Source organism: Poecilia reticulata, linkage group LG15 (assembly GCF_000633615.1).
Source record: "Poecilia reticulata strain Guanapo linkage group LG15, Guppy_female_1.0+MT, whole genome shotgun sequence".
Taxonomy (NCBI): Eukaryota; Metazoa; Chordata; class Actinopteri; order Cyprinodontiformes; family Poeciliidae; genus Poecilia; species Poecilia reticulata.
In genome coordinates, this window is record NC_024345.1 from 21,466,062 (window position 1) to 21,491,566 (window position 25,505).

Consider the following 25,505-nt stretch of genomic DNA (forward strand, 5'->3'; position numbering starts at 1 on the left):
TGAGGCGAGACAGAACCAGTGAATGTTAACTTTCAAGTCAAAAACTTTACATTGGACTAAGGCAGGGGTGTCCAAAGTGGGCCGGTATCCTGCGTGTTTTATTCTCTCCCTGGTGGTAGCAGCAACCTTTTCAGCTTGTTAATGTTCCTCTTAGGCCTCTGATGAGCCACTATTTGATGCAGGTGCGTTAAACCAGGGAGAGACTAAAACATGCAGGATGCCGGGCCTCCAGGACCCACTTTGGGCCCCCTTGGCTAAGGTCTGGGCTTTGAGTTTGAGGGGGCGTGGCCAACCACAGCAGAGCAGAGCTTTCAGTCGCTCTGCTCCCCTCATTACCACCATACCTTAGAAACATAAAGTCATTATCAAATTTTAAAACCGAACTCAAAACACACCTTTTTAGATCTGCCTTTTCCACATGACACAATTGGTTTGCCTGATTTTACATAGATTTTATATAGATACATTGTTTTGTTTTATTTATTCCTATCTATTTTTAATTGTTATATTTTATTTGTTTCTGTCACTATTTTTTACTCTTGTACGGTGTCCTTGAGTGCCAGAAAGGCGCCTTTGAAATAAAATGTATTATTATTATTATTATTATTTGCATAAAAGCTCATTATGAACAGAACTCAAAATAAGCAGGACTGAACAGGTTGAATCTGATAATCTGGGGATATTTTCTTGCATATAATGAAAATGTTTGTACTGCATAGACCTATTCTAACCTGTTTAAAGCAAAACGTAAAAGGCCCACTTTAAAATACTAACATGTACAATTAAAATAAAAGCAAAATAAAGTTGTTAGTGAAAGACAAATATTTTATTTAACCATTCACTGACACAAATGAACAAAAACAGATGAAAAATGCACAGATGTTCCTTAAAACACATAACTGTGCAGCCATACATCCTCTCTCTCTCTCTTACTGGAGCTCTGGCCCCGGAGAGCGAGCGCTCCACTCCCACTCTGCTGCTGCAGCTCCCAGACTCGGGTCGCTCTCGACCCGCCTCTGAATCACCGTGACCGGCACCGTGTTCTGCCGAGGGGACAGCAGACACGTCCACGTTTGGCCCCTCAACCGACTGCAGAGCCACTGAAGTGAAACTCTATTACCACAGCCTCTCCTGCTGCGATCCATCAGCGGCGGCGCTCCGGCCCGCGCGCATGCAGCCCGCACCCGGGAATGTTTGGGTTCGCAAAGACAGATTGTGTTAATGTGGCAGATTCCTGAGTGCTGCTCTTTACATGGTATTTTTCTGTCACCTCGTTCATCTGCAAAACGTATGACAGAAGTTGTTGCTGTTTGCACGGCAGCGGTGGGTTTTGTGGGCAAGAATGTATCACTTTTCCCATCAGACTTAATCCAATCAACACCTCCAGAAAGTGAAGCGAGGCTTTCATGTTTTATCGTTCAGTCGCAGACAGCTGTTGGAGTGAGAAATTTAAGAAAAGAGGCAAAACACAGTCGTGACAGATCGTGTTATGCAGAGCCACGCCAGACTCAATGTATGCAGAGGAATAGCAGAATCAAAAAAAGACAGGAGAATATTCCTTATTCAGCTTTAACTGAGGTATCAACGTTACGTATTTATATACTTACCACTGAACATGTGTTAGTTCTTTTAAGAGTCTAAGTTGCTGTGAATTAAAACTCTTGAGTGATCAGGACTTTACAACATGGATGAAAGGAAGCCTGAATGGAGCAACGCTGTGAAGTTTTCAGAGCAGAAATTTATGACTCACTAATTTATTTCAGCTGTTTTCACTGAAATATGATGAGCAACATGCGTAAAAATAAATATTGTGCCACTTCTCTCTTCTAATAACACATGAATATTTTATAAGCTAAATGATCTCCATTGTTGCTGACAATCAACATCAGATCCGGTCAGATTTGCTCCTTTTGGGATGTGACATTCCGACATTTTCAGCAGCAGACAGCGCAGCGCTGCAGGCGCATAAACGCTTTCTGATTAGAAAGTCAGGATGTTAGGTTCTGTTCCAAAACTTTCCAGGCTCTTTCCAGGAGGAAAGGAAATACAGTATTGACAACTGTTGTATTTCCAGATGTTTTCTCTCAACAGTCAGCAGAAACGTCTGTCTGCGTTTCTGTCCGTTTGATGATCAGTCTGTCTGTCCGTCCATCATTCCTTTCTTCCCTCCTTCCTGTAGTTTTTCTAGTTTCTTAATTTGCACTTCAAACACATAAGACAGATAAAGAACCCTGGAAGTTTTGGTCTTTTTTTTTTTTAATTTTGTATAAAACTTTAAGGGAAAACATAAAGGAGGTGTGATAATCCTGCAGCCATGTCTGTTTTCTCTGAATCCTCCTCCTACCTCCTACTTCTGTTCCTGTTGGTGGGAACTTCTTGTCCTTGGTAGACCGAACCCAGAAACTTGGAGTAATTTAAACTCTGAACACATGTCCTGTTTTTTTTTTATATTTTGTTTGTTTTTCACCTCAGATTAGCTCCTGACCAAAGGACTCCACTGTAGCTTGGTGCAGAGTTGATGTATTGCTTCCTTCTTGCAGCTGCAGGTTTCATTTCTAGACGCAGCAGTTCATGTTGCCGGCTGAAAATGGATTTTCCAACTTGTTATTGTGTCTGTGTCGCTGTTCCGATCATGTTGACATGAAATTTTTAGTGTTTTTTGTTTTTTTAATTGCAGAAATCCAGCCGTTAAATAAAACCTGTCCTCAATGCACTGATATTTTCTTGGATTTATGACGATCAGTGTTAAAATATGATCAATTACTTTTGCTCATAAACCTCAGGTAGAGGCTCAAAATTCTGCAGAGATGTTCTACTTTTCAATTCTGTATGCAAATGTAGCTTTTCTTTGCATCATTTCTGGTGTTTTTGACTTACAAGAATTAATGTCCAGATTTTTTTTCATTTGCTGAAAAAATAAAAAACTAAATTGTTGGCCAGAAAACATACAAAACCTCTTGTGAACATAAAACCAGAAGGACAGATCTAACCGTGTCTTTTCTCATCGTTTCCTTCCAGGCCACAGATGGAGACGTCGGCACGTTTGGAATTGTCCGTTACTACTTCAGCGACGATCCAGACCAGTGAGATTAAACACAATCTAACACGTGTGAAACACTTCACTAAAACATACAGCTATAAAATCTGCTCGTTAATTACGGGCCTGGTTAGCAAATAAGCGACGCTGTTTTTGGAAAACCACTCTCAGAAACAGCTTCGCTCAGAATTGATTGGTGATTATTTTTACATCTGTGCTCTTTAAGTCAGGAGGAACATTTAGTTTCTCACAGAAGAATATCAATTCTCAAAATGTTTCATTTTTCTTCAATCAATGAAAATTTATTTTTGACATGAAGGACAAATTTAGTGACAATTTTGTTTCTTTCATGAGGTCATAAATTTTTTTTACCTTCTAACCAGATATATACAAAACATCTGTAAATTATAAAATATCTCACATATGACTACATCTAAAAATGTGAAAAATTGTGAAAAAGTTGACTATTTTTGTCCCTCATTTTAGAAATGTATTACTCAGAGTGAAATCTTTCAAGCCTTTATGTCTTGTCATCTTGATGATTATGGCTTGCAGATATATGAGAGCCTAAAATTCAGGGTTAGAATATTGTACAAAATCAGTAAAAACTGCTATTTTCAACAGAAACATCAGGCTTCATTTCTTCTTGCTCTGGACTCGTTTTTGGGTGGATTACTGCATCAGTGCGGCGTGGCATGGAGGAGATCAGCCTGTGGTTCTGCTCAGGTGTCCAGGAAGTCGGGTTGCTTTGACAGAACTCAACTTCCTGTGGCTAAGCAGATGCAGAACTCTGTGAATGATCATCTTGACTTCTTGTGTCCAGACAGTGAAACTGTTAGAGGCTCAGGAACCTTTAAAGGTTAAAATGACAAGAAGTGAAGCCTTGAAATGTTTTACTCCATGTAAAAACTCCATCTATAGTTTTGATCAGAAGTTTACATACAATCCTGGGCATGAATGTCATATTAACTTGGAGTTTTTAATCTTTTATTTTAACTTTTGTTTTGTACCGGGTGAAATTGTCATACAACAAACAACTTAAACAATAAATAAAGAAAAAAATGCAACATTTTAGCACAAATTTAAAGAAATTATAAGTTTTCTCTTACCTTTAGAGGTACAAAGCAAACAGGTCTAAATGTTTGCCAATACATCCTCACTCATACCTTTAACTTTAGGACTTTAAAATATAGTCCACACACTTTCTATGAGGTTGACGACGTTGGAGCCTCAGGAAAGGCTCCAGAAGTTTGAATTCATCAAATCTGAACAGACTATAAAACTGAGCAAAGAGAGTTTTTATAGCTCAGATGAAACAGAGAACATTTTTATGGTTGTTCTGACTCAGAATCACAGATTCCCACCGAAGCGAGGCGACAGAAGCCAAGTCAGTTCAGGACTATCGGGCTAAATCTCTGCTGCACCGCACCGTGGTCAGCCATGCGTTGGTTTTTAAAGCGCTGTGTAGATTAAGTGACAAGAAGTCACTCTGGGGAAGGCCAGGTGAATCAGGTCTGGAAACATACAAACATAGTTTCATTTGTCAATGCTGGTGGTGGCAGCATCATGCTGTGGGGCTGGTGTGTTTCCAGTTTTACTGGAGCATTTCCCTGAGTAGATGGAATAAAGAAGAAAGGAGGTTGAAACTTGTAGAGAGATGGAGTTCTGGCAGAATAATCCAAAACATAATTAGGTTGAGAAATACAGAAAGCAGGTAAATATCAGTCTTATAAAATGTCTTTTCCAGAACATTTAACCTCAACCCTGCTGAAAATGTTTGGAAAACAAAAAAATAAAATAAATACAACTAAATATTTATGCAGAATTATGTCTGGAAATTAGTGGCTAAAATTGCCCGTCCAAAAAACATTTATTATCGGGAGTAGAAAATGTCTGAGAATGTAAAATTTCCACATAAAAGTTTCACGTATATCTAATATTTATACAAATTTCAGTTGTAATCACGCTTTTCTGAAAAATAGGTTAAAATAATTTGTTAAATATGACATTCTATCCAATGACAGGTGGATGTGATGTAAGAAACTGTAAGTAAAGAGGATGTTGTCTAATCTCCGCTGCTTGTCGTCCTGCAGGTTTTCGCTGGATGAAGAAACGGGCTGGGTCATTCTGCAGGCCAGCCTGGACTACGAGTTAATGCGGCGTTTCACTCTGACCGTGCTGGCGAGGGACGGCGGCGGGGAGGAAACCACCGGAAGGATCCGTGTCAACGTGCTGGACATCAACGACAACGCGCCGCTCTTCCAGAAGGAGGCGTACGTGGGCTCACTGCAGGAGAACGAGCAGGCGGTGCAGTCGGTGGTGCGGATCAGGGTGAGGTGTCGTTAACAGGCATGCAAACTAATCACACACTGGTTTATATAATAAAATACGAGTTGCTCCTAAACGCTATTTTGTCCAAAAGAACATCCAATTACTATTCTCTTTATAGCAGCACTAAAGTGCTTCATAAACACACACCTGTGACCATTGCTGGTTTCACATATTAACCCTTTACGCCAAAACCAACATTTATGAAGGTATAAAAATGCTGTTTAGATGTTTTAGCTAATCTATTCCAACCTCAGACATATAAACCTCAACATGTTTACTATTTATTTAGTTTTAGGCTCGAAAAACTTCAGAGAAAATTCACAAATAGTTTCTGCACCGCAATCAAACCGACCAGCAGAAGGAAACATTTTGCACCTATTGAGGCATCAGGCCACAGTTGTTCTCTCTTCAGCAGCAAACAGGAAGTGATTAAAGAGAGAAATTGCTTTTTTTAATTATTATTTTAAGCAACAGGGAATTTCAGCTATTTCTTATGAAACATTGATTGTTAAATCAGTCAGTAATACTTTAAAAATGCATTGTGATGTGTTGTTCTATCTCATTAATTCAGAAATTAAAAAAAATGTAAGTGGCATCAAAATATATCAGATGGTAAAAATATTAAATTTCATTCAATAAACATCCTGATCTTGTAATTGTGTGTGAAAATGAAACTATTGTTTGCATTTACACTCAGGCACATCATTAAACTGCCTTTTGTTTTATTAGCATAGTGCCAGGTATGCTACACACCTGTAGCAGTAATAACCCAATAATGATAACATTATGTCACACATGATATGGAGTCACTCACCACGACATGTTGAACGCTTGAAACTGAAAGGAAACTGATAACTTCACCTATTTTTTATCTGTTTGGTCTCCATCACACTCCCTGTACCTGCATGTAAAGAACTTGTTAGTTTAACATTTGGTTTTTACTCCATTTTAACTTTAAAAATTATTTAGTTCAAACTCAGAATTAGACAATTTTAGAAAATATATTTACAGTAATATCAGATGGAGAAGACATTATGCAAAGAGACGATGAATTCCACCTTCTTTGATATTCTTGTGCTGTTTTTTTTTTGTTTGTTTTCTTTTTTACGAAGCCATGAGAGCATGAGGTCGTTTTTTTGTTCTTCATACTAACAGCCTGTTTTCAGCAGATGGTATTTTCCCCCTTATATCTGCACACAGTTAATAGGTGTGATATTTCAAAATGTAAAGTGTTTCATTCACATTGGTGTACAAATGTGTTTGTGCAGCATCATTAGAAAGTAACATGTAGTGTTATATTTTTTTAAAATTTTATTATAAATCCATTTTTGTAACTTGTTAAGCTTCTGCAGATGTGAATTAGCTTATTCTATAATCTGGAACATTTCAGGAAGTTGTAACATTTTTAAATAAAGTTAATTATTATTATTATTATCAGCACAGAAAGATGCTGTTAGCTAAGTGACGATACCTTTGTAGAAAATCTCCTTCCCATCTGCTACCCATCAGTCGCTAGAACTTAAAATAAAATAACTACAATGCTGCATCATATTCACATGCCAACTTGTTTTGAACAGATCCAAAAAATTGATTCTTCTTTTTCAGTTCTTGTTGTCGCTGCCGTCGGTTTTCCCAGTTTCACTGTAAAACCTGCACTACTGTGTTAATGCGCATTGTGTTTCAAAAAGAAAACCAGTTAGCTTCAGTGTGTTGGCCATCAGTCAATGCCACACAAAAGGCAGAGCTACACAGGCACAATTGTAACTAATGGCTCAGCGTTTGCTTTGATTGCACCCAGCAGAGAAAAACATCCCTTGAGGCTTTGCTCGGCTGTACGGCGCACTGTGTGAACTGGTCTCAACGCTTGGCTCGCTGTGTTTGATTATTCTGAACGCTGCTGATATTAATACGTCGCCCAAGAGGAAAACAGAAGTCAGACACACAATTGTGTGTGTCAGCGGTTTGCCAGCGAACTTAGATGCTTTACACACAAGCGTTCGCACACAACGCTCTGGGAAGACGAAGCAAAGAGAGGATTTCCTGCTCTGTGGTTCTTGCCTCAGAGGTTTTTGCCTCCTACTGCAGAGGTTCTGCTTTCATTCATTTTCCCTATGCTTATTCCTTTTCCCCTCATCTTTTTGATTTGCTGCCCCCGACTCGTTTTACCTTTGAGTGGGAAACAAATGTCTAGTGTGGAAGTGTTTGTTGAAAATTGATTTAGAAGGACAGCCTGGAAAGGAAAGCCACTGCTTAAGAAGTTGTGGGGGAAGAAAGGTATTGCTTACTCAACATTTTGGCATTAAATGAAAGCATACAGATATGTCTGTTGTGCAGAGATACAAATGAGTGTTTCTGACAACCTGTCCAGCTTCTAATGATGCCAGTGAGGCCCAGTAGACTCTCCTCACAGCCGGAGGACTCATTTTAAAGTTCCTGCCAAATCAACAATAATGAGCCGGTGTCATCATGGCGGTGAAAGCTGCTGTGGATTAGTCCTTCAACAAACGGTTTCATCTTTCCTCTGCCTGCTTGGCTTGTCGTGGCTCAGTTGGTGTTCATCCAACACTGACGTCTGCACCACTAATAGCCAGAATCAGCTTTAATCCATCCAATAACATGCCACCGTTGACTGGCAGCTTCTTGGCTGCAGACTGCAGCTCAGACCTAAATACTTCATATAGTTCAAACATTTAAATTGAAAGATGAGCATTGTGTGCTGCAACATCTGCTGTGTTACAGCTTGTTTTTTTATGTCTTACTTTTAAAACTTCAACTAAGACATTATGCTATAAGTACCACTCCCCCCTAACATCTGCCCACTTACAGGCTACTGATGAGGATTCTCCTCCCAACAACCTCCTGACCTACACCATCATTTCAGCTTCAGTTTTCCCCCAGTACTTCAGCATCATCATGGTGGAAGGCTACGCAGGTACTTTCTTATCTCTTCAACCTCAATATACATTTTTTTTATCAAATAATTTCTGCATTTTTGATTTTCTCTTTATAAAAGAGAAACAATTCCTGGGAGCACCCTAAAATAGTTCAAACTGTTCCTAGTTTAATTAACAACAACAGAAACAAAGCTGAACCTTTTCCATTGCTGCTCGTTCTGCCCCAGTCATCAGCGTGACCAGGCCTCTCGACTATGAGCTGGTCCCCAAGGGGCTGATCTATTTGACAGTGATGGCCAAAGATGGAGGAAATCCGCCGCTTAACAGCACCGTCCCGGTCACAGTGGAGGTTATAGTAAGTACAACCATGTCAGTGAATTAAATAAAGCCGCATTCCATCAACATAAGTTTCCAGTTGCCGAAACATATTAGGGGGATACATGCACAGCGAATCCCTGGTATTTGGGTACCACAACTACCAGGGAATAGTTAAATTCTGCAAATACTTGAGACCCTGCAGACATTCTGATCACTGCTTACTTTCTAGTTTAAACACCAAATATATCTCAAAATGTGTGAAACTGTCTTAGTGCTGCCCTAGAAGCTAACATCCACAGTCTTCCTTATTTCTTACTTCAGGGGTTCAGCCAATCAGCAACATTTAGTGGCGCTGCAGCCCACAGTGTGTCATGTAGCATTGTGTCCAGGTGTGCCAGATTCCCAAGCTACATTTTCTCTGAAATATTTTACATGTTGTTTATGGGAAAAAAAATCCTTGAATAGACAAATTTTCAGCAAATGTTTTGGAATTACGATCCACATTAACAATCTGATATCAGGTGAATCCATGAGAACCGAAACACTAAATTTCCATACGAGTGGGAAGACTAGGTCAGTAAAACATTTAGGGTGAGAAAAATAAAAAGGAAAGCCACCCTGAATCCTCCTGGAGGTGGAACAATAAGTTTCCCTCTAAATATCTGAGCTTAAATCTAAAATGTTGACTTTACGTGGGTTTTGTGGGTAAGAGCCGTTCCAGTACATGTTTTAAGTCCTGATGAGTGCATGTGAGCTTTCAGTGACACATCTTCCTCTCTGATCATTTCTCAGGTATAGCACTAAACACCCTTTTGTTTTCCTTTAGTTTTTTCTATTGACTTTTAAATTAAAAACTCATATATTGACCTTTGCTTAGAAACTGTAAATGCAGCCATCAAACCATAATGAGCAGATGAGGTCCACAGTCGCCAGGCCCCCAGCCTCATTTCCCATGGAAGACATCCATTATACATCTTACTTTTTATTCATGAAAGGAGAAACGGCAGAGAAGAATGGATGAATATCCTTTGATATGCACAGACCATTAGGAATTCCTATACGCATCCCGCATGAGGGAGAAAAGCTGCTAAGACCAGTCGGGATAGATGTTCACAATCCAGCGTCCCCCTATGTCTCTCTGCCTGTGTCTCTCTGTCGTGACTCTCACCACAGGGGTTTATCAGCAGCTGGCAGCATCACACTCTCACAATGCTCTGCACCAGTGTAACTCGGAGCCCAAATGGATAATTGTCCCAGTGACTGTTGTTAAAGCGTTAACATTTCTCAGCAGCTCACACAGTGGGGATCTTCTCTGTGAATAGCCAGACAACTGGAAATGTTGGTATGATTATGGTCTTATTCATGAGTGGGAGGCTGCGAGACGTTTAAATGCTCTTACTGAAGCTGTTTTAAGGCAGCTGCTGTTCCACGTTAAAGGAACTTATCTGTCATTTCATCCCTTTACATTTAATTTTATTACAAACTAAGTTACTACTTTTCAAATTCACCACCGTAAGCATCAATTTATGTATCCAGCCATTTATTAATTCTCTTCTGCTTATCCAAGAAGAAGGGTAACAGGTCCAGGAAGGAGCCCCACACTGAACTCTCACTATACACACTGGGATTCACTAGAATGAACTGGCCAACACACACACACACACACACAAACACACACACACACACGCACGCACGCGCACACACACATCTAAGGAGAATTTAGAGAGACTATTTAACCTGACAGTCATGTTTTGGGACGGTGGGAGGAAGCCGGAGTACCCAGATAGAACCCACACATGCACAGGAATCTAACCAGGACCTTCTTGCTGCAAGGCAGCAGTGCTACCACCTGTGCCACTGTGCAGCCCAGCTATCTGTGGATCTCCTACTCCGTCCCGTCGTTCATGAACAAGACACCGTACTTGAACTTCTCCACTGATTCTTGACCTAAGGTCTCATTCTTTGACCTGACCCTGCATCGTCTTTGTTTGCCACCATATCATTCTATTGTGATCTTTATGTTACAATTTCTGGAAGTTGCATCTGTGATGTAGGTCCTAAACATGACCCGTTCAGTAAGCATGCCTCCAGCCTTCCTTGGAAATTGAAGATCTCCTCAACAGTCGTCTGCCAGATGGTCCCAGTTCACTCGTTTGGGTCTAGCAGGTTTGTCCTGCAGCCTGCTCTGCTACCAGAACCGACTCACTGCCATTAGACACCCCATGCCTTATAGACAAAAGTTCAGTAACAAGATATGTCCTGGTTAGGGAGGCCATTCCTCCCAGTTACACCCCTCAATTAACACCAGGCATCCCCAGATGGTACCTCCAGTGAACATCAAGAAGCCCAGGTAAACTGAGCTGCTCTTCAAGTTCATATGTATTGAAAAGTTTAAACCACAATGAATTGATCCTCTTTGCTCACTGGGACAAAGTTCAACACCAAGGTTCTCATCCAGGGGCTTGAGGGCATCACCCACTCAAGGCCTCTCTCCTCAGGACATTTCGTGGGAGGAAATCCAGACCCCCTTTAGGAGTTTGGTTCCAGAACCCATATTTTAAGTAGAAGTGATGCCAACTATATAGAATTAGTATTGCTCAACCCTCACACCAGCTCCAATTTATTTCTGCCAGCAAAGTATGTCTCTGTCTTCCAAAAGCCAGATTACGCTGCAGGGAATGAGGATGGTTGGACCCTTGCTACAACCTGGCTCACATGCCACCTGATGTTTCTCTCCTCAGAGTCTTTGCCATCATTAAAGGGGTTTTCTATAACGTTTTCAGTCTGAGCCTGGTTCCCTAATCCTGATGATCTTCACCTTGTGGTCTGCCGTTCATAGGGATAATTGAGATATTTACCAAAGATAACATCGAGCTCAATAACCGTACTTAAATGTCATCTTCTGGTTCAGCATTTTTTGTTTAGAGCTTGACTTACAGCTAAGAACCTGATTGTAAAACCTTTTCCTACTTTTCTTGACTTGAATCCCTTAGATGTTAAGCTAAATCCCAAGTCACAGTGGAAACGGCGACTAGTTTTTAGATATTTAATGTTTTTTTTATAGTTTCTCCCACTATTTGGTGCATCAAAATGAACTGTTGTTTATGCTTATTCCCACCTGCAGGATGAAAATGATAATCCACCTGAGTTCAGCAAACCGTCTTACATCGTCAAAATCCCAGAGAACCTTAATGCTGGTGAGTTTGGTGTCCACTTGTGTTTCCTTCATGCATTTTAGCCTAAAACTGTTTCAACCATTCAAACGTTGAAACGTTCCACTTTTTCTGGACTTGACAGCAATGAATTCTCCTACTTTTTTTAGTTTGCAAAGTAACTAACTATTTTCCTGCACAAAATAGAACAGAATGGAAGAAGAAATAAAATGATTCCTAGTTAGCCACGTGCTAATTGAAGGCTAACTACCTCTCATCACTTCTAGCAGGAAAATGCCATTCAAAATGTAAAGGGTTGTCAGGGGATTTTGTTTTCACAATTAGTGGTGGTTTGCTGAAGTTCAGAAACCCTTTAATTAATTAATTTATTTATTGCAATCTTTTAATTACACTCACAAACGTTTTTATATAGTTTCAACACTATCTCACTGCAGCTGGTCTCATTAGTTGAACCACCATGAAGCGAAACGAGGAAAACCATCGATGTTAGCTTGTGTGGTAGCACTAAGATGGTTTCCTCCAAGCATTTTAAGTGATACTTGATGTTTAAATTATTACAATTGGCTGTTATGAACAAATTTTAACTTTTCGTGGGTGGTAGCGATATCTATTCTACCCTAATGTATCTGACACAATAAATGACGTGGCTTTCCGTTTGCTGTACCAGGACTGTTGTTGTTAAAGTTGTCTTGCAGAACCTTATTCTGTATTGCTCATAGTTTCGGCTTCACATGTGGCAGTAATAATTCACCTCAGATGTAAAACAATATTTAGATGCTTAACTCTACCTGTCAGGCAGACGTGTGCGGATCAGTGTTATCCAGAAGTTGGTGAACTGGGAAGATACAATTAAACGTGCTCTTTGTTCAAAGAATACCTGTTTTTAAACTGCCTGTTAACTTGAAATCAACTCAGTTTCTTACAGGCTTATCACTGCATTTATGCAGTAAATGCAAATGTCTCTAATTAGATTTGCAGGTTGCACAACAAACACATCTCTCAAACACTCTGTTAAGTGTATTTGCATATTGAACCAAGAGCTTTGTGTTTGTTTGGATATTTTTTTCTGCAGCTTCAGGTGTGACATGTTTTAATACGTCTGTATTCTCTAACCTGTGCCGTCTGTGTTTTGTTTCAATACCGTTTGGAAATACTCTCTCAGAATGTGGGATATTGGCTCCTCAAGGGAAATCGCTAGCTGCTGCGCTCATTCTCATGCATGTGAAGCCTCTTTTCTTCCCAGACAATAGATTAGTTTCCAGTCGCAAGAGGAAAATGGGATATTTGACCGCCCCTTTCTCTCTCTTTTAGCTGCAGCAGACGCTGACCATGCTTTATGTTTCGCACACTATTTAATGGAGCACTTCTTTGAGCTGCTTGAAGCAACGCTGAGGTTTAGAGCAGTATTTGGCCCTGAGGTGGAGGCCTACGGCTGGCTCTTCTAGATGGAGCTTAGGGCTTGCCCTGCGGCTCTGGCAAGCATCTCATCCCCTTACCAGCCTAGCTATTGATCAGCTCTGTGCCAAATAACAGTCTGATAATCCACTAATCCATAAACCCACTCACTGCCGTGCCATCAGTGTCACTGTGGATGGGGGCGGTGAAGAAATTAGCTCTACCAGCGTTGTTGCAAACTGTCTCTGCAGCTTGTCTTTCTCTGATTGTTTCCTCTTTTAACTGGACTCAACAACATCTCTTCTCATACAATGAGTTGTAACTTTCTTTGTGTCTCTCTTCCACATTATTCATCTTACAAAGGGGCAACAGTGCTGGTTGTAAATGCAACTGATTTGGACGCCTCGCGGGAGTTTGGCCAGGCCTCTCTCATCTACTCCCTGGAAGGCTCCTCTCAGTTTCGTCTTAACTCACGCTCAGGTATGTTCATTTGTGCATTTTAATACACACTGTCACCTCATACTAACCAATCTTTCTACCTGCCTAAGTCTGTTTAGATCAGCTTTTACTCGAGACGTTTTATTACTTCACGGTTTATCCGGAAGTGTTCAGCTGCTGTAAAGTTGGCGGTGTGAACGTTTTCTGCTGCTTGTTTTCTGTTTCAGGAGAGATCACCACCACAGCCCTGCTGGACCGAGAGCAGAAGTCAGAGTACATCCTGATAGTGAGAGCTGTGGATGGAGGAGTCGGGCCTCAGCAGAAGACAGGCATCGCCACTGTAACCTTACAGTCATCTTCTAAATGAACAAATTGTCTTTGCAAAGTCTGGTTTTTGTTTCACTATCTCATTGGTTTACTTATTTTTGCATTTTGGTCAAAAGTCATGATAAAACTGTGCCAAATTTTCAAACATCTGAGTCGAAATAGTAGCTAGAATAAATGATGGAAAACTCAAATCTGAGTTGATGCAAGATTTTCACCAGAGTCTTGTTTTTGTAATACAAATACATTTGTGTTGGATATCATGATCTTTCATTGCGTCATTAATATTATATGAAGAAGATGACACAGTCTCCTTTCCACCCTGACTCAGGTGAACATCACCATCCTCGACATCAACGACAACGCCCCAACGTGGCGAGACGAGCCGTACGAAGCCAACGTTGTGGAGATGAGTCCAATCAACACTGATGTTATCTCTGTGAGTCCATCCTGCCCAGCCTTACTGCACCACCCAGGTGTTCATAGCAATAGTGGTAAACAACAACAAAAATTATTTTAATTTGTCTTCTTATTGTATAATTAGTTAAGTCAAAGACAACAATGATTCATACGCCTGACCTTCATCCGTCCGTAATGTCTCCACTTCCCTGAGATCGAGTCATTGAAGCAACATTCCTGCTCCTTCTGGAGGATCCCAAGAAGGAACTTAAAGTTCTTTCACTGAGTTCTGGGTTTTTGTCTTGGTCCCCTCAAGTGGCCCGGGTCTAGAAAAGCATTAAAGAGGAGCTCTGCTTCAGGCTTCCCCCAGCTGAAGCATCGCCTCTCCATTTCTATAAGACTGAGTCCAGACACCCTGAGGAGAAAAGTCATTTCAGTCTCTGTAAAAGTGATATCTTGTCACAGTTACAGCAGCTGTCTGAATGTAGAAAAGTAAGAGCAAAACTCTTTCCAGCTACACAGCATCCAGAACCAGAACCAGAAATAATCGTCCAAACATGCAACAGCTCAATCAAACCGAACCAACATAGCAGAGTTACTCCAACATGTTGCCACCATCAGCAGCGCAATTCTAGAAATACAAGAATCAGATAGGCGTCTAAAGACAGCAGTAGTTTCCTGTAAAATTCCTGGACGGCTACAACAAGCATCTTACTGGAGTTATTTCAGCTCAAGCGCATAGCACTAACTATGTACATTTTTATTGCTTAAGGTCAATAAAATCAATTTATTTTCCAGAAACGGAGGAAAACTCCAATATAAAAACATTTCTTTAAAAAGAGCTGAACATCTGGGCTTCCTAGTTCTTTAACATAACTGCCCCAGAACATCCGGACTCCACTATATAACATCTTAAAGTTTTTCAGTTATGGATTGCACATTAAAAAAATCAAATATTTAAGGCTGCTTATTAGAAAAGAAAAATATATTCCTCTTATTCAGCTGAAGTTTTACTGTAACTGAGGAAGGAGGGAGGAGTCGGCTTCCCGTACTGATAGACTAATATCCGGAGCAGTTTAGGTCGACTGAACTCCGCTATTACCCCAAACTCTCTCCCTGAACTGTTGGTGTCTTTGGCAGTGTGTTGTTTGTAATTAAGTCCTGATTGTCCATTAATTAAGGAGGCGTCACTGAGTGTAATTAAAGGAGTCTGATTGCTAATTAAAGTGTAGCCTGTAGTTATATGCATAACAAATTATTCAGCTTCCAGGCAGAAGAGGAGGCGAAGAGCCGTCTTGCGGAGCAGAGTGTGAAACGAAGAAGAGTTGGGGAAAATCAAATGAAGGCGACGGACTCCTCTCTGCCAAAACGTTGCTACTTTTTCCACTTTGTTGGATCTGTTCCTCAGTTGACTTCATTCACGGAGCATCCAGCGATGCAATGCATACTCTATGTGAGAGTCTGTCCTCAGTGGACAGACACTATTGCCCCTCTGTACACTTTTCAATGAATTTGACCATCCAGGCTCACAGTTCAGTAATTGGCCCCAGTGTAGCCCGGGTCCATCCAGTGTTTCTATGGCGACTGGAAGCCACCTGCTGATTCCTTGTGGAGGTGTCCAGTGAGCCGATGAATTTGGCTGCTGTGCCCAGTCCAAGGATCAACCCACTCAAATCTCTCCGCTCTCCACTATCAGCCTTTAGCCTCTTACATTCAGCTCCAACATCTCCTGCTAAACCCATCCTCCTTCCCTCTCCCACCACAACCAGCTTTGATCAGCCGGGCAAATGTAAATTTGCTCACGATCTCTGAATGTTCTCGCTCAGACCGGTATTGATTCCTTGAACGCAGCTCATCCAGATATTTCTCCACTATTTTTTTCACCTTCCTCGCTCGTGTATTTGCTAATCAATGAGTCTCAGAAATGCCAGCCTAACTTGTCGTCTTAATAATTAAACGCTCACAAAAGCCTTTGTTCCTCTAATGACCAATTAACCATTTTCCAGCAATTTTAGTCAGCACTCTGAATAATTGATTGGCTCTTTAAAAATCAGCCAGTGTTTTAGCTCGGCTTCAGGCTCCTCACTTGGATCATCCATCACAATTGCATGTCAGAAAAAAACTGCAGCCACTTTTCTTTTAGCTGAGTTACAGCATCTGGAAGTTACAGTGACTAGGAAATGAACTTTCACATCACAACCACAGACATTCACACATTTTGTGGGACTGTGTGTTGTACCTCAACTTAAACAACTGCGAAGAAGAGACATGTGAAGTGTTTGGAAGCCAGCTCTAGTTCGTCTGGAAAGTTCGGTTAGTTTGGAGAAGTGTGAATGCGCAGTTGAACTCTGAAGCAGACCAAAAATTACGAACTCTGGTCCTCCTAACGGTTAAGAGGACCAGACTTCGTAATTTTTGTAACCTCAGCCTGGCTGAAGTGAACTCTGGTGCAGTTTGAACTCTTATGTGAACATCAAGCGGACCGGAGACCACTCCAAAAGCAGGAAGAGTTTTTGGAGCGGTCTCCAAAGGTTGTATTGCCCATGGCATTCTGGGTAAATACAACCACAAGAAACAAGTGTGTCTAGCGCTAACTAGTTCGTGGTCTTCAGCCAAAAGAGAAATCCTCCAAATGCTAAAATCTGACGCCACTCCATTTTTCTTTAAAATGTGTTCAGTGTCTTCTTCAGAGGTTTTCATGTTGTTTCCTACAGTTGTTCTGGGTGCAGCGCCCCCCACAGGTGAGGAGGGGAACGGGTTTTCAAAGAATTTGGTTTGTTTGACACGGTGCAGTGTGAAAAGAACCACAACAACTGAAAACAGAACAAATGTTGGAATTTTGGTTCCCAGTCGAACTGCTGATTGTAACTGGACTTAAAGGTGTTGACTCAGTGAGCAACAAGCTAAAACCTTCAGATTCTTATTTCTAAAAGTGTTTGAAAACCATTCAAGTCATTTTCCTTCTGCTTCACAAGTATTCAGCACTTTGCTGAACTGTGTTAGTGACAGACCAACAGGAAGTTTGTGGTTGAAACGGGACAGAATGTGAAGGTCTGGTTGGTAATGAGTCTTTATGTGAAGATGTGCAGCGGACTGGATGCTGTTTCTTTCAGTTTCTCTTATTCCTGTGGCCTCTTTGCTTTGTTTCCTCATTTCCTCTTTTTTCTCTCCTTCCATTTTCTTGTCATAAATCATTCCTGTTCAAAAAGCTTCATCTACCTTTTGCTCTCTCCCCGCACTAAAGGTGTTGGCAGTGGACCCAGATAATGGGGAAAACGGGACAGTGATGTACAGCATCAGTCCTGCAAACCCCTTCTATACCATCGACAGCAGAACCGGGAAGATCCGGACCAGCGGCGTCACTCTGGACCGGGAAAGCACCAGAGACACGGAGCTGATGAGGAAAATCGTAGTGTCTGCTGTCGACCGTGAGTACTTTCCCTACAGCTCTGAATGTTTGCAGTTTGCATATGTGGACCTCCTGCTCTATAAATGTGCCTAACTCAGGGGTTTACAAACCATTTCTGGTCCTTCAACTCATTTTGTGGAGCAAATCTTTCTTTCAAGCCAACTCGACCTTTTAGGGTAACATTTTCACTGACAAATAAAGTGTGAATTAAAAAATATCAAAAATTATTTTTCATTTATTAACCAGGTTTCTGTATCCATCGTAATATTTCAGTAAATGAAACCATAAACTTGAAAGTAGTCGTCTCCATTGAGTGTCCATTATCCCATTCCTGTTGCTGAGCAAAGTCTGAGAAATGTTTTATAACTCAAAAACAAAATAAAATCAATGAGTATTGGAAGTTTTGTATACCTGATAATGAAACTTTTGTGATCCTACATATCACTTTTCTACAAAAAATTGTTGTGTTTAAGTTAAAATTTAGATTTACTATAGAAAAATTTCGTTTTTTGGCCCCACAGGTTTCCAACTTACTGATTTTGGCCCTTGTGGTAAAAAGTTTGGACACCTGGTCGAACTTATCAAAGCAACCTGGAAACAAACTGCTGTAATTCATTCTTTGTGTTTTTCTGTCGGTGGACTCTACGGACCAGGACACACACTCTTATGTGTGTAATGTGTGTGTGCGTGCGTGTGTGTGTGTGTGTTTTGTCTTTATGTGCCCTTCTGGCGCCCTCTGTAGGTGGCACACCTCCACTGCGTACATCAGCCAGCACCACAGTGTCTGTCAACCTGCTGGATCTGAACGACAACGACCCGACCTTCCTCAACCTGCCGTCTGTTGCAGAAGTGCCAGAGGGACTTCCCATTGGAACCTCGTTTTTTAGGGTAAAAATAAGAGAAGTTTTCATGTGTAAAGGCATATTGCACAGACATATGGATGATTTTTATATCTTTAAAGCTTGTCTGTCTGAAGTTTATTAAAGTAATATGAACATTTCCTGCTCTAGGTGCAGGTAGTGGACCCAGATCAGGATGCGAATGGCCGCGTTACGATGGTGCTGCAGATGGGTATGCCCCGCCTTGACTTCTACCTCAACACCTCCACCGGCGTTCTCACCTCCACGGCGGTGCTGGACCGGGAACAGATCGGCCAGTATCAGCTGAGGATCATCGCACACGACGCTGGGGAGTTTCCTCGGACCTCCACTTCAACGCTCACTGTCTCAGGTGACTTTTTGATTGACTCTCTCTGCTTGAGAAACTTCCAAACCTGCTGACTGAACGGTTTTTATTCTGATGACCTAATTAATTATGGCAGATGGTGAGCTTCATGCATCTGAGGAAGCTACTGAGGAACACGCTGCCACCTCTTGGTGGGCTTTATAAATGCAGATGAGATGAAGGGAAATGGAAATGCAGTACAGCTTCATTCACATAATAAGAATTGTATTGTCTTTTAAAAGTTTAGTCTCAAAATGTACAAAAACACACACAACTGTAATCCAGATGCTAGATGAAGCAAAAACAGAAAGTTTGTGTGAAAAACTAAAATCATCCCATCAAATATTTAATGCTTTCTGTACGACTTTTTCAGTCTTTCATATCGTATCATCATTTTTAGTGGTGCTGAACTTTTATTATGTTTTCTCTTCCAACTCTTATTAGCAACCATTATGAAATTATTATATTTTTTATCGCATTGTCAGGAATTTGAACCTAACGGAGTCCTGTTTGTGTGGAGTTCGGATTTTTTGCAGTTTCAGTGAACTTTGTGTTGTCTGATCTTGGAGCTCCCACCACTTGGAGAACTTTCAGCTGTTTTAACTAGTGATAAAAAAAATCTCCCGTCTTTAGAAAGATGTACTTCCTATTTTGTAAGTGACATCATAACAAGTTAAAGTCATTTCAGCCCTTTGCTGTTTTGTACTTATTAAGTTTTGGTCACTTCTTACTCAGCTTTCTGTTGGGTATAAAATCAGGACTCTGGACTGACCAGCTGAGGATTTTATGAGGTTTGGTATCTGCTTTGACAAACTAGAGAAATTCTCGAGGTTCTACTGCAGGAAAATGTGATTTTCTTGCAGCTCATTTAGAGTAACTTTGGTTTTCTCAGAGACTATAATCTGACAGAAGATCAGAAACAACATAAATGAGATGAGTGCAATGCAAGCCTTTCAGATTATATTATTGAATAATTCACTGGGGTATATAACAATATATATCCCAGTGACAATTTATCTTTATATTTAAAAATATTTGCCTACAGCTGCAGATAAAAAGATGTGTTATTGCTTAAGCATCTGAGTACATAATAAAGAATAAAAATGACCACGATTATACATGAAATAGTGAGGCTGCTTCTTACTACTCTTCCCAGATTGATGCGCAGCAGCAGTTGCTTCTTTATGATCATTCATCTCTTTCCACCTTGGCTTTAACAAACTACCAAAACTCCTGCTTTTATGCAGCTGTTCATTTTCCCTCTTGAGCTTCGACTGTTGCCTCCAAAATGCTTAAATGTCAAAGACACCAGTGTCACCGTGACAGTTGGGAGGTTTTAAATGACAAAGGAATTTTATTTTTACAAGGCTTTGCCATTTAAAACCCGGTTTACGCTCAACTCGTTTCCAGTGAACCCAGTTAGCTACGTTAGCCGTACTCTGCTGCCTTACTTGTCCTCATGTGCATCTATCTGTGTGCTGGTGTGTCTCTGTCTGTGTGTGTTGGTGTGTGTTGGTCAGTTCTGGATGTAAATGATGAGACGCCCACCTTCAACCCCAGACTATACAATGTCTCCCTGCTGGAGAGCGTCCCCAGAGACCACGTTGTCGCGCGACTCGTCTGCTTTGACAAAGACGCTGGTCTCAACGCAGAGCTTAGCTACTTCATCACAGGTCAGAGGTCACAGCGGTTACATGTTTTGTGTTTGTGGGTTACATGTTGTACATTTCTATGAACTAATGCATTGTAGCGTGAGGCTTCAGTACTTCCATTCATCCATGTCTGTGGAAGTTTGTTGATCTCTCCTAAATAAATTTGGCGGTTTTGTTGCTGTATTTAGTCTGGAATTCTGTTTTTTGTTTTATTTTTGCAGGAGGGAATCAAGACGGTAAATTCAGCGTCGGTTTCCGAGACGGCATCGTGAGGACTGTGGTGGGCCTCGACAGAGAGACTCAGGCGGCTTACACTCTGGTCATCGAGGCGATAGGTGGGTCAAAAGTTTACATACTGCTGTCTGATATAAACGTCTGTTTGCAAAAGTCTCCATGTTTTGATTAGACCAGCAGGAAGCATCACATCGTTTTGAAGTGAAAAGAAAATGATGATTTGAAAACAGAAAGATCTGAAAAGTGTGGCTTGTGTTTATATTCAGCCCCACAGACTCAGTCTTTTATAGAACTTTCTTTCATAGCATTTTCACTTTCAGGCTGTTTGGAGTTTGATCTCAGCCGGCTTAATATTTTTGGTTATTACCAATAAAATCAGAAGGTAGGTCAGGTTTTATTTGAAAACACTTGCTGTAGTCAAATGTTTTACTGAAGCAGCTTATAGATTTGGGTGAACCGAGGTTTACTTTAGAGGATGTCAGAGAGGAGATGCGGTCCTAGTTACCATGGCAACAGAAGGAAAGCAGAAAACTTGGAAAAGATTATAACTTTGAGTTTCATCTGATATTTTTGTAAGTCAGACTTTAATTTGAAAATCTCAGTTTTGTCCTAATTTATTCCTGAATTGGGGCCCGGAGGGCTGCTCAAAATCAGATGACAAATGACATCCACGTCCAGACTTTAACTAGGCCATTCTGACACAGTCATTTTGATGTAACCCTTCCATGCAGCTCTGGTTGGAGATTCAGTTTTATCTTTATTTAGCTCTTTCCAAATCAAACTGACTTTATCACTGCTGCTGAAAGAAGACATGCCCGCAGCCTGATGCTGCCACCTCCGGGCCCATATGCAGCTCAGATACAGAAGCCCAGATTTTTGGAACAGACTCAGAGCTGAGCTGTGGACATCTGCAGCTCCTCCAGAGGCATGATGTCAAACCCATTCTTCATTTCTTCTAATTCACATTTATGCTCTGAAATATTAAAAAGTTTGAGTTGATCATGTGGATAATATTTCATGACCACTTTTGCATGAAACTGTAAATATTTGTCAGGTTGTTTTCGGTGAGTTTTGTCTTTCAAATAAAAGTTCCCTTTTCTGTGTTTCTTGTTTCTGAACATATGATGGGAAAACGCTGCTTGTGGTGATTTCAGACTCTTGCTCAACAGCTTTTGTTCCTGTTTGAAAAACATCTCTGAGGTTTTCCGTTTTGTCAGGAGGATTGAATCAGGGCAGCTTATCTGCTGGAGGCACCGGAGAGTCCAGCATGTGAAATGGAGCAAGACAAGAGAGTTACAGCTGCTCTGGTTTACAGGCGGTGGGAGAGAAGTGAATAAAGGGCCAACATTGTTTATGCAAAATTCTGAAATGGTTTGGAAATGGCAAAATATGTTAGGAGATTTTCTGCATGGCTCTGTGAATGAAAAAGACAATAGTAGCAATTAGCAGCAGTGAAGGCGGAGAATGTGCCTTTCTCAAGGTTTATTTGATTAGATGGAGCAACAAAGATCAAACTGAATCTGAACACTGCGGCAGTTGAGGCTGTGCTGATTTATAATGAATGTTTCTGATGTTTCTGTCATTCAGACAACGGTCCAGCAGACAGCCGACGGACGGGGACGGCCACCGTGTTTGTGGAGGTTCAGGACGTCAACGACAACCGGCCCATCTTCCTCCAAAACAGCTACGAGACCAGCGTTCTGGAAACTGTGCCCATCAGAACCAGCATCCTTCAGGTGGGGCGAGCCTGGACGCCAGCAGCTCTTTAACACGTTCAAGACTCAGTTTGCTTCACATTTACTGAGTCATTTATGAAGGTCTGGCATTAAATCGCTTCTGTTTTTATACTTCTTTCTAAATTGATCAATACCTCTGGTAAAGACGGGTAAAAAAAACTTTAAAAGTGAATTTATCTTTTATTGCAGAACCAAGACTCCACATGTATAAAAACACCGAGTCCAGTTTGTTACCCATTGTTATGTACAGTGGAGGTTCTGTGATGCTGTGGGCCTGTTTGTCCTCTGAAGGCCTAAACATGAATGTGTCGTCATTGGAATTATTCTGATAGAACATAACTGCAATAGATTAATTAATTACTTAGAGAGAAACGCGTAATAATTTAATATTTCTCTCTGTCAGTGGTCTTGTAGAAGGTGTTGCTGTTCCTGGTTTTGGAAAATGATGCAGATTGATTTCAGCCAAACCATCTGAGATGATTTTATTATTATTTTTATACTATTTTACATCAGGATCAGACTGAATTTGGTCAGTGTGGCTCAGAAATGTGTTGAAAACATCCAGTTTTCCCCAGCGGCTGTTTGAGTCCCTAATAAAGTTTTTTTCCAGTGTTCTTCATCACGCCTTGTTGTCGCTCAGATAATTTTATAACAAATACATCAAAGAAACGTCCAGCGACAGCTTCAAAAGCTGCTTTGATCTAATCAGTGATCAGTCAGTGATGGTCAACCTGTCAGATTTCAGTGACGTAGTCGAGCAGACAGGGCGTAGTGACGTGGGGCTTCATGTTGAGGTCGGGCTGCGGCGTCTCCGAGGCGACAGGCCGGGTCACACGCGTCCTGTCGCGCTGGTGCGGCCGGCGGTAAGGCGGTCGCCTGAAGGACAGGTTGTAAGAGCGGCGGTATGATCCCAGTCTCCTCCACGTCTTTAGCTGCGGCTCAGAGGACAAGCCTCTGCCGCGGGTCAGTCTCTCCCCCGGGGCGCAGCTCCTCTCCAGGTCGCCCTCCGAGGTCATCTCCGAGCGCCTGTACACCGCCAGGAAGGCCGCCAGGCCGCCCAGCAGCAGGGACAGACCCAGCACCACCATGATGGTGAACTCTGGGTCGTGCATATCTGAGGGATGAGGCTGCAGGACGGAGGGAGAGGTGGAGGAGGTGGTGGCTGACAGGATGGAGGCAGTGATGTTCCCACCAGGAGAGGTGGAGGTGATGTTGGAGTTTGGGTCGGTGGTGTTCATGTTGCCTCTGCCCTGGACGGAGAAAAACACCGTTACAAAGTATGGCAAAATGTTTTTTCAAAAAGTTTATTTTCTGCTTGTTTTTTTTATCACTATTAGCAACGGCTTTTTGTGGAGCGTGACTTCATGGTCTGTTTGGATGTGGAGTCAGAGCCAACAGTGGTGGGATTGTGACGCAATGAGCTTCGCTGACAAACTTCTTTCATAAGTTCATAATTATAATTTTCAGCCATTATGTCCGGAATCAACACGTCTGATTTCTTCTAGTGCAGAATTAAGACAAACGTCTCCAGTCAATGACATAAAAGTCGGATCAAATGTGACATGAGCCTTCAGACTGCAGACACTTTGAAAACAATCAGAAAAATATCTGAATTAGTTCCACATATGGAAATGATCGATCAGGATTTTGGGGTGAAAAGATCAGAACTGGGCTGATCAGACTGCAGGGAAAAAAACGGATTGGAGTTTTATTTCCCTGCTGTGTGAGTGTAGCCTTAGAAAGGCCTAGTCAAAGCCTGGCCCTGACTCCAAATGAGAGTCTGTGACGTGAATAAACGTGGTTGAGTCGTTTAGCAAATAAGAACAAACTTTTCAGCCTCTGGATATTCAAAGCTGTTAGAGACACTCCAAAACTTTGACTTATGGGGGTAAAAACTAATTTATGCCGTATTTCTGTAAGATTTTAACTGTTTATTTTTGTGTTACACATTGAAATTCATGGTTGCTACCAGACAGAATGTGGAAAGCGGATATGAAAGCTATTACACTGCATCAAAATGCCATTTCAGCTCCGGACTTGGCCAGTCAAGCTTATGAAGCTAATGGAGGTTCATTTGAGGGTTTATTTTCTATATTAAAATCATACACCCAGGGGCTTACAATATACATACACACACAATAACGCATAGAAACGACTGCTTGCACGCGTAGACGCAGCGAGTGTTCGGCATTTGCAGCAATTATGTAGCTATTAAATCAAGGACTACAAAACAGTCAATGGTTGACAGGCTTTCTTCAATGTAAAACAAATTGGGTTTATTAAAACGCCCCTTGTAAAATGCAAAGCAGCCACCAACTCTTCCTCCGCCTCCCCCCTCATTCAGCGCGCCCCCATCTCCAGCACGGTAACATTTGTAAATGTCATCATCCTTAATTCAGCGGAGACAAAGCATGGCTTATCGGTTTAAGGGAAACACATTGGGACGTGAAATTATTTTTAAGACCAAATGCCAGGAAAGCTGTGAAAAGGCCAGTGGAGCAGGATGACTCGTTAGAGAGTCGGTTCATTAGTCAGAGCCTCCATGCACATCGCATTCACACACACATCCACACACACATTCACACACACGACTGGAGACGCTACTTTCTGTCTCAGCTTCAGGTACTGCAGCCGGCTCATTCTGCTGATTTGAACCTTGGCAGCTCCTGTAGTTCTCATTGGACCACGCCTGACATCTCAGGTTCACCAGCATTAAAGTCTAACAGCTTCAGGTTCCTGCTGATGCTGGAAAACTGGAGGTTCATTTAAAGTTTCTACCAGATCTGGATGAGCAGAGCAACAAAACTAGGAGGATGGAAAATATTTATGTGTGGAGGAAATTTCCTATCAGTTATTGATGTTCCATCCATCAATCTGGTCCTTCCTTCCTTCCTTCCTTCCTTCCTTCCTTCCTTCCTTCCTTCCTTCCTTCCTTCCTTCC

General features: G+C 41.4%; 1 protein-coding gene across 2 annotated transcripts in view; it reads left to right on the top strand.

Moving 5' to 3' along the window:
• cdh23 (cadherin-related 23) overlaps window positions 1–25,505 on the top strand; it is a 191,421-nt gene that overhangs the window by 110,760 nt on the left and 55,156 nt on the right. For both annotated transcript variants that reach the window (XM_008430094.2, XM_008430095.2), the window contains exons 14-27: window positions 3,019–3,083; window positions 5,131–5,368; window positions 8,195–8,300; window positions 8,490–8,617; window positions 11,705–11,777; window positions 13,512–13,628; window positions 13,814–13,926; window positions 14,242–14,349; window positions 17,554–17,737; window positions 18,461–18,606; window positions 18,729–18,948; window positions 20,463–20,615; window positions 20,816–20,929; window positions 22,416–22,564. In XM_008430094.2, coding sequence (XP_008428316.1) covers window positions 3,019–3,083; window positions 5,131–5,368; window positions 8,195–8,300; window positions 8,490–8,617; window positions 11,705–11,777; window positions 13,512–13,628; window positions 13,814–13,926; window positions 14,242–14,349; window positions 17,554–17,737; window positions 18,461–18,606; window positions 18,729–18,948; window positions 20,463–20,615; window positions 20,816–20,929; window positions 22,416–22,564 — 1,914 coding nt within the window. The remainder of the gene's footprint in view (window positions 1–3,018; window positions 3,084–5,130; window positions 5,369–8,194; window positions 8,301–8,489; window positions 8,618–11,704; window positions 11,778–13,511; window positions 13,629–13,813; window positions 13,927–14,241; window positions 14,350–17,553; window positions 17,738–18,460; window positions 18,607–18,728; window positions 18,949–20,462; window positions 20,616–20,815; window positions 20,930–22,415; window positions 22,565–25,505) is intronic.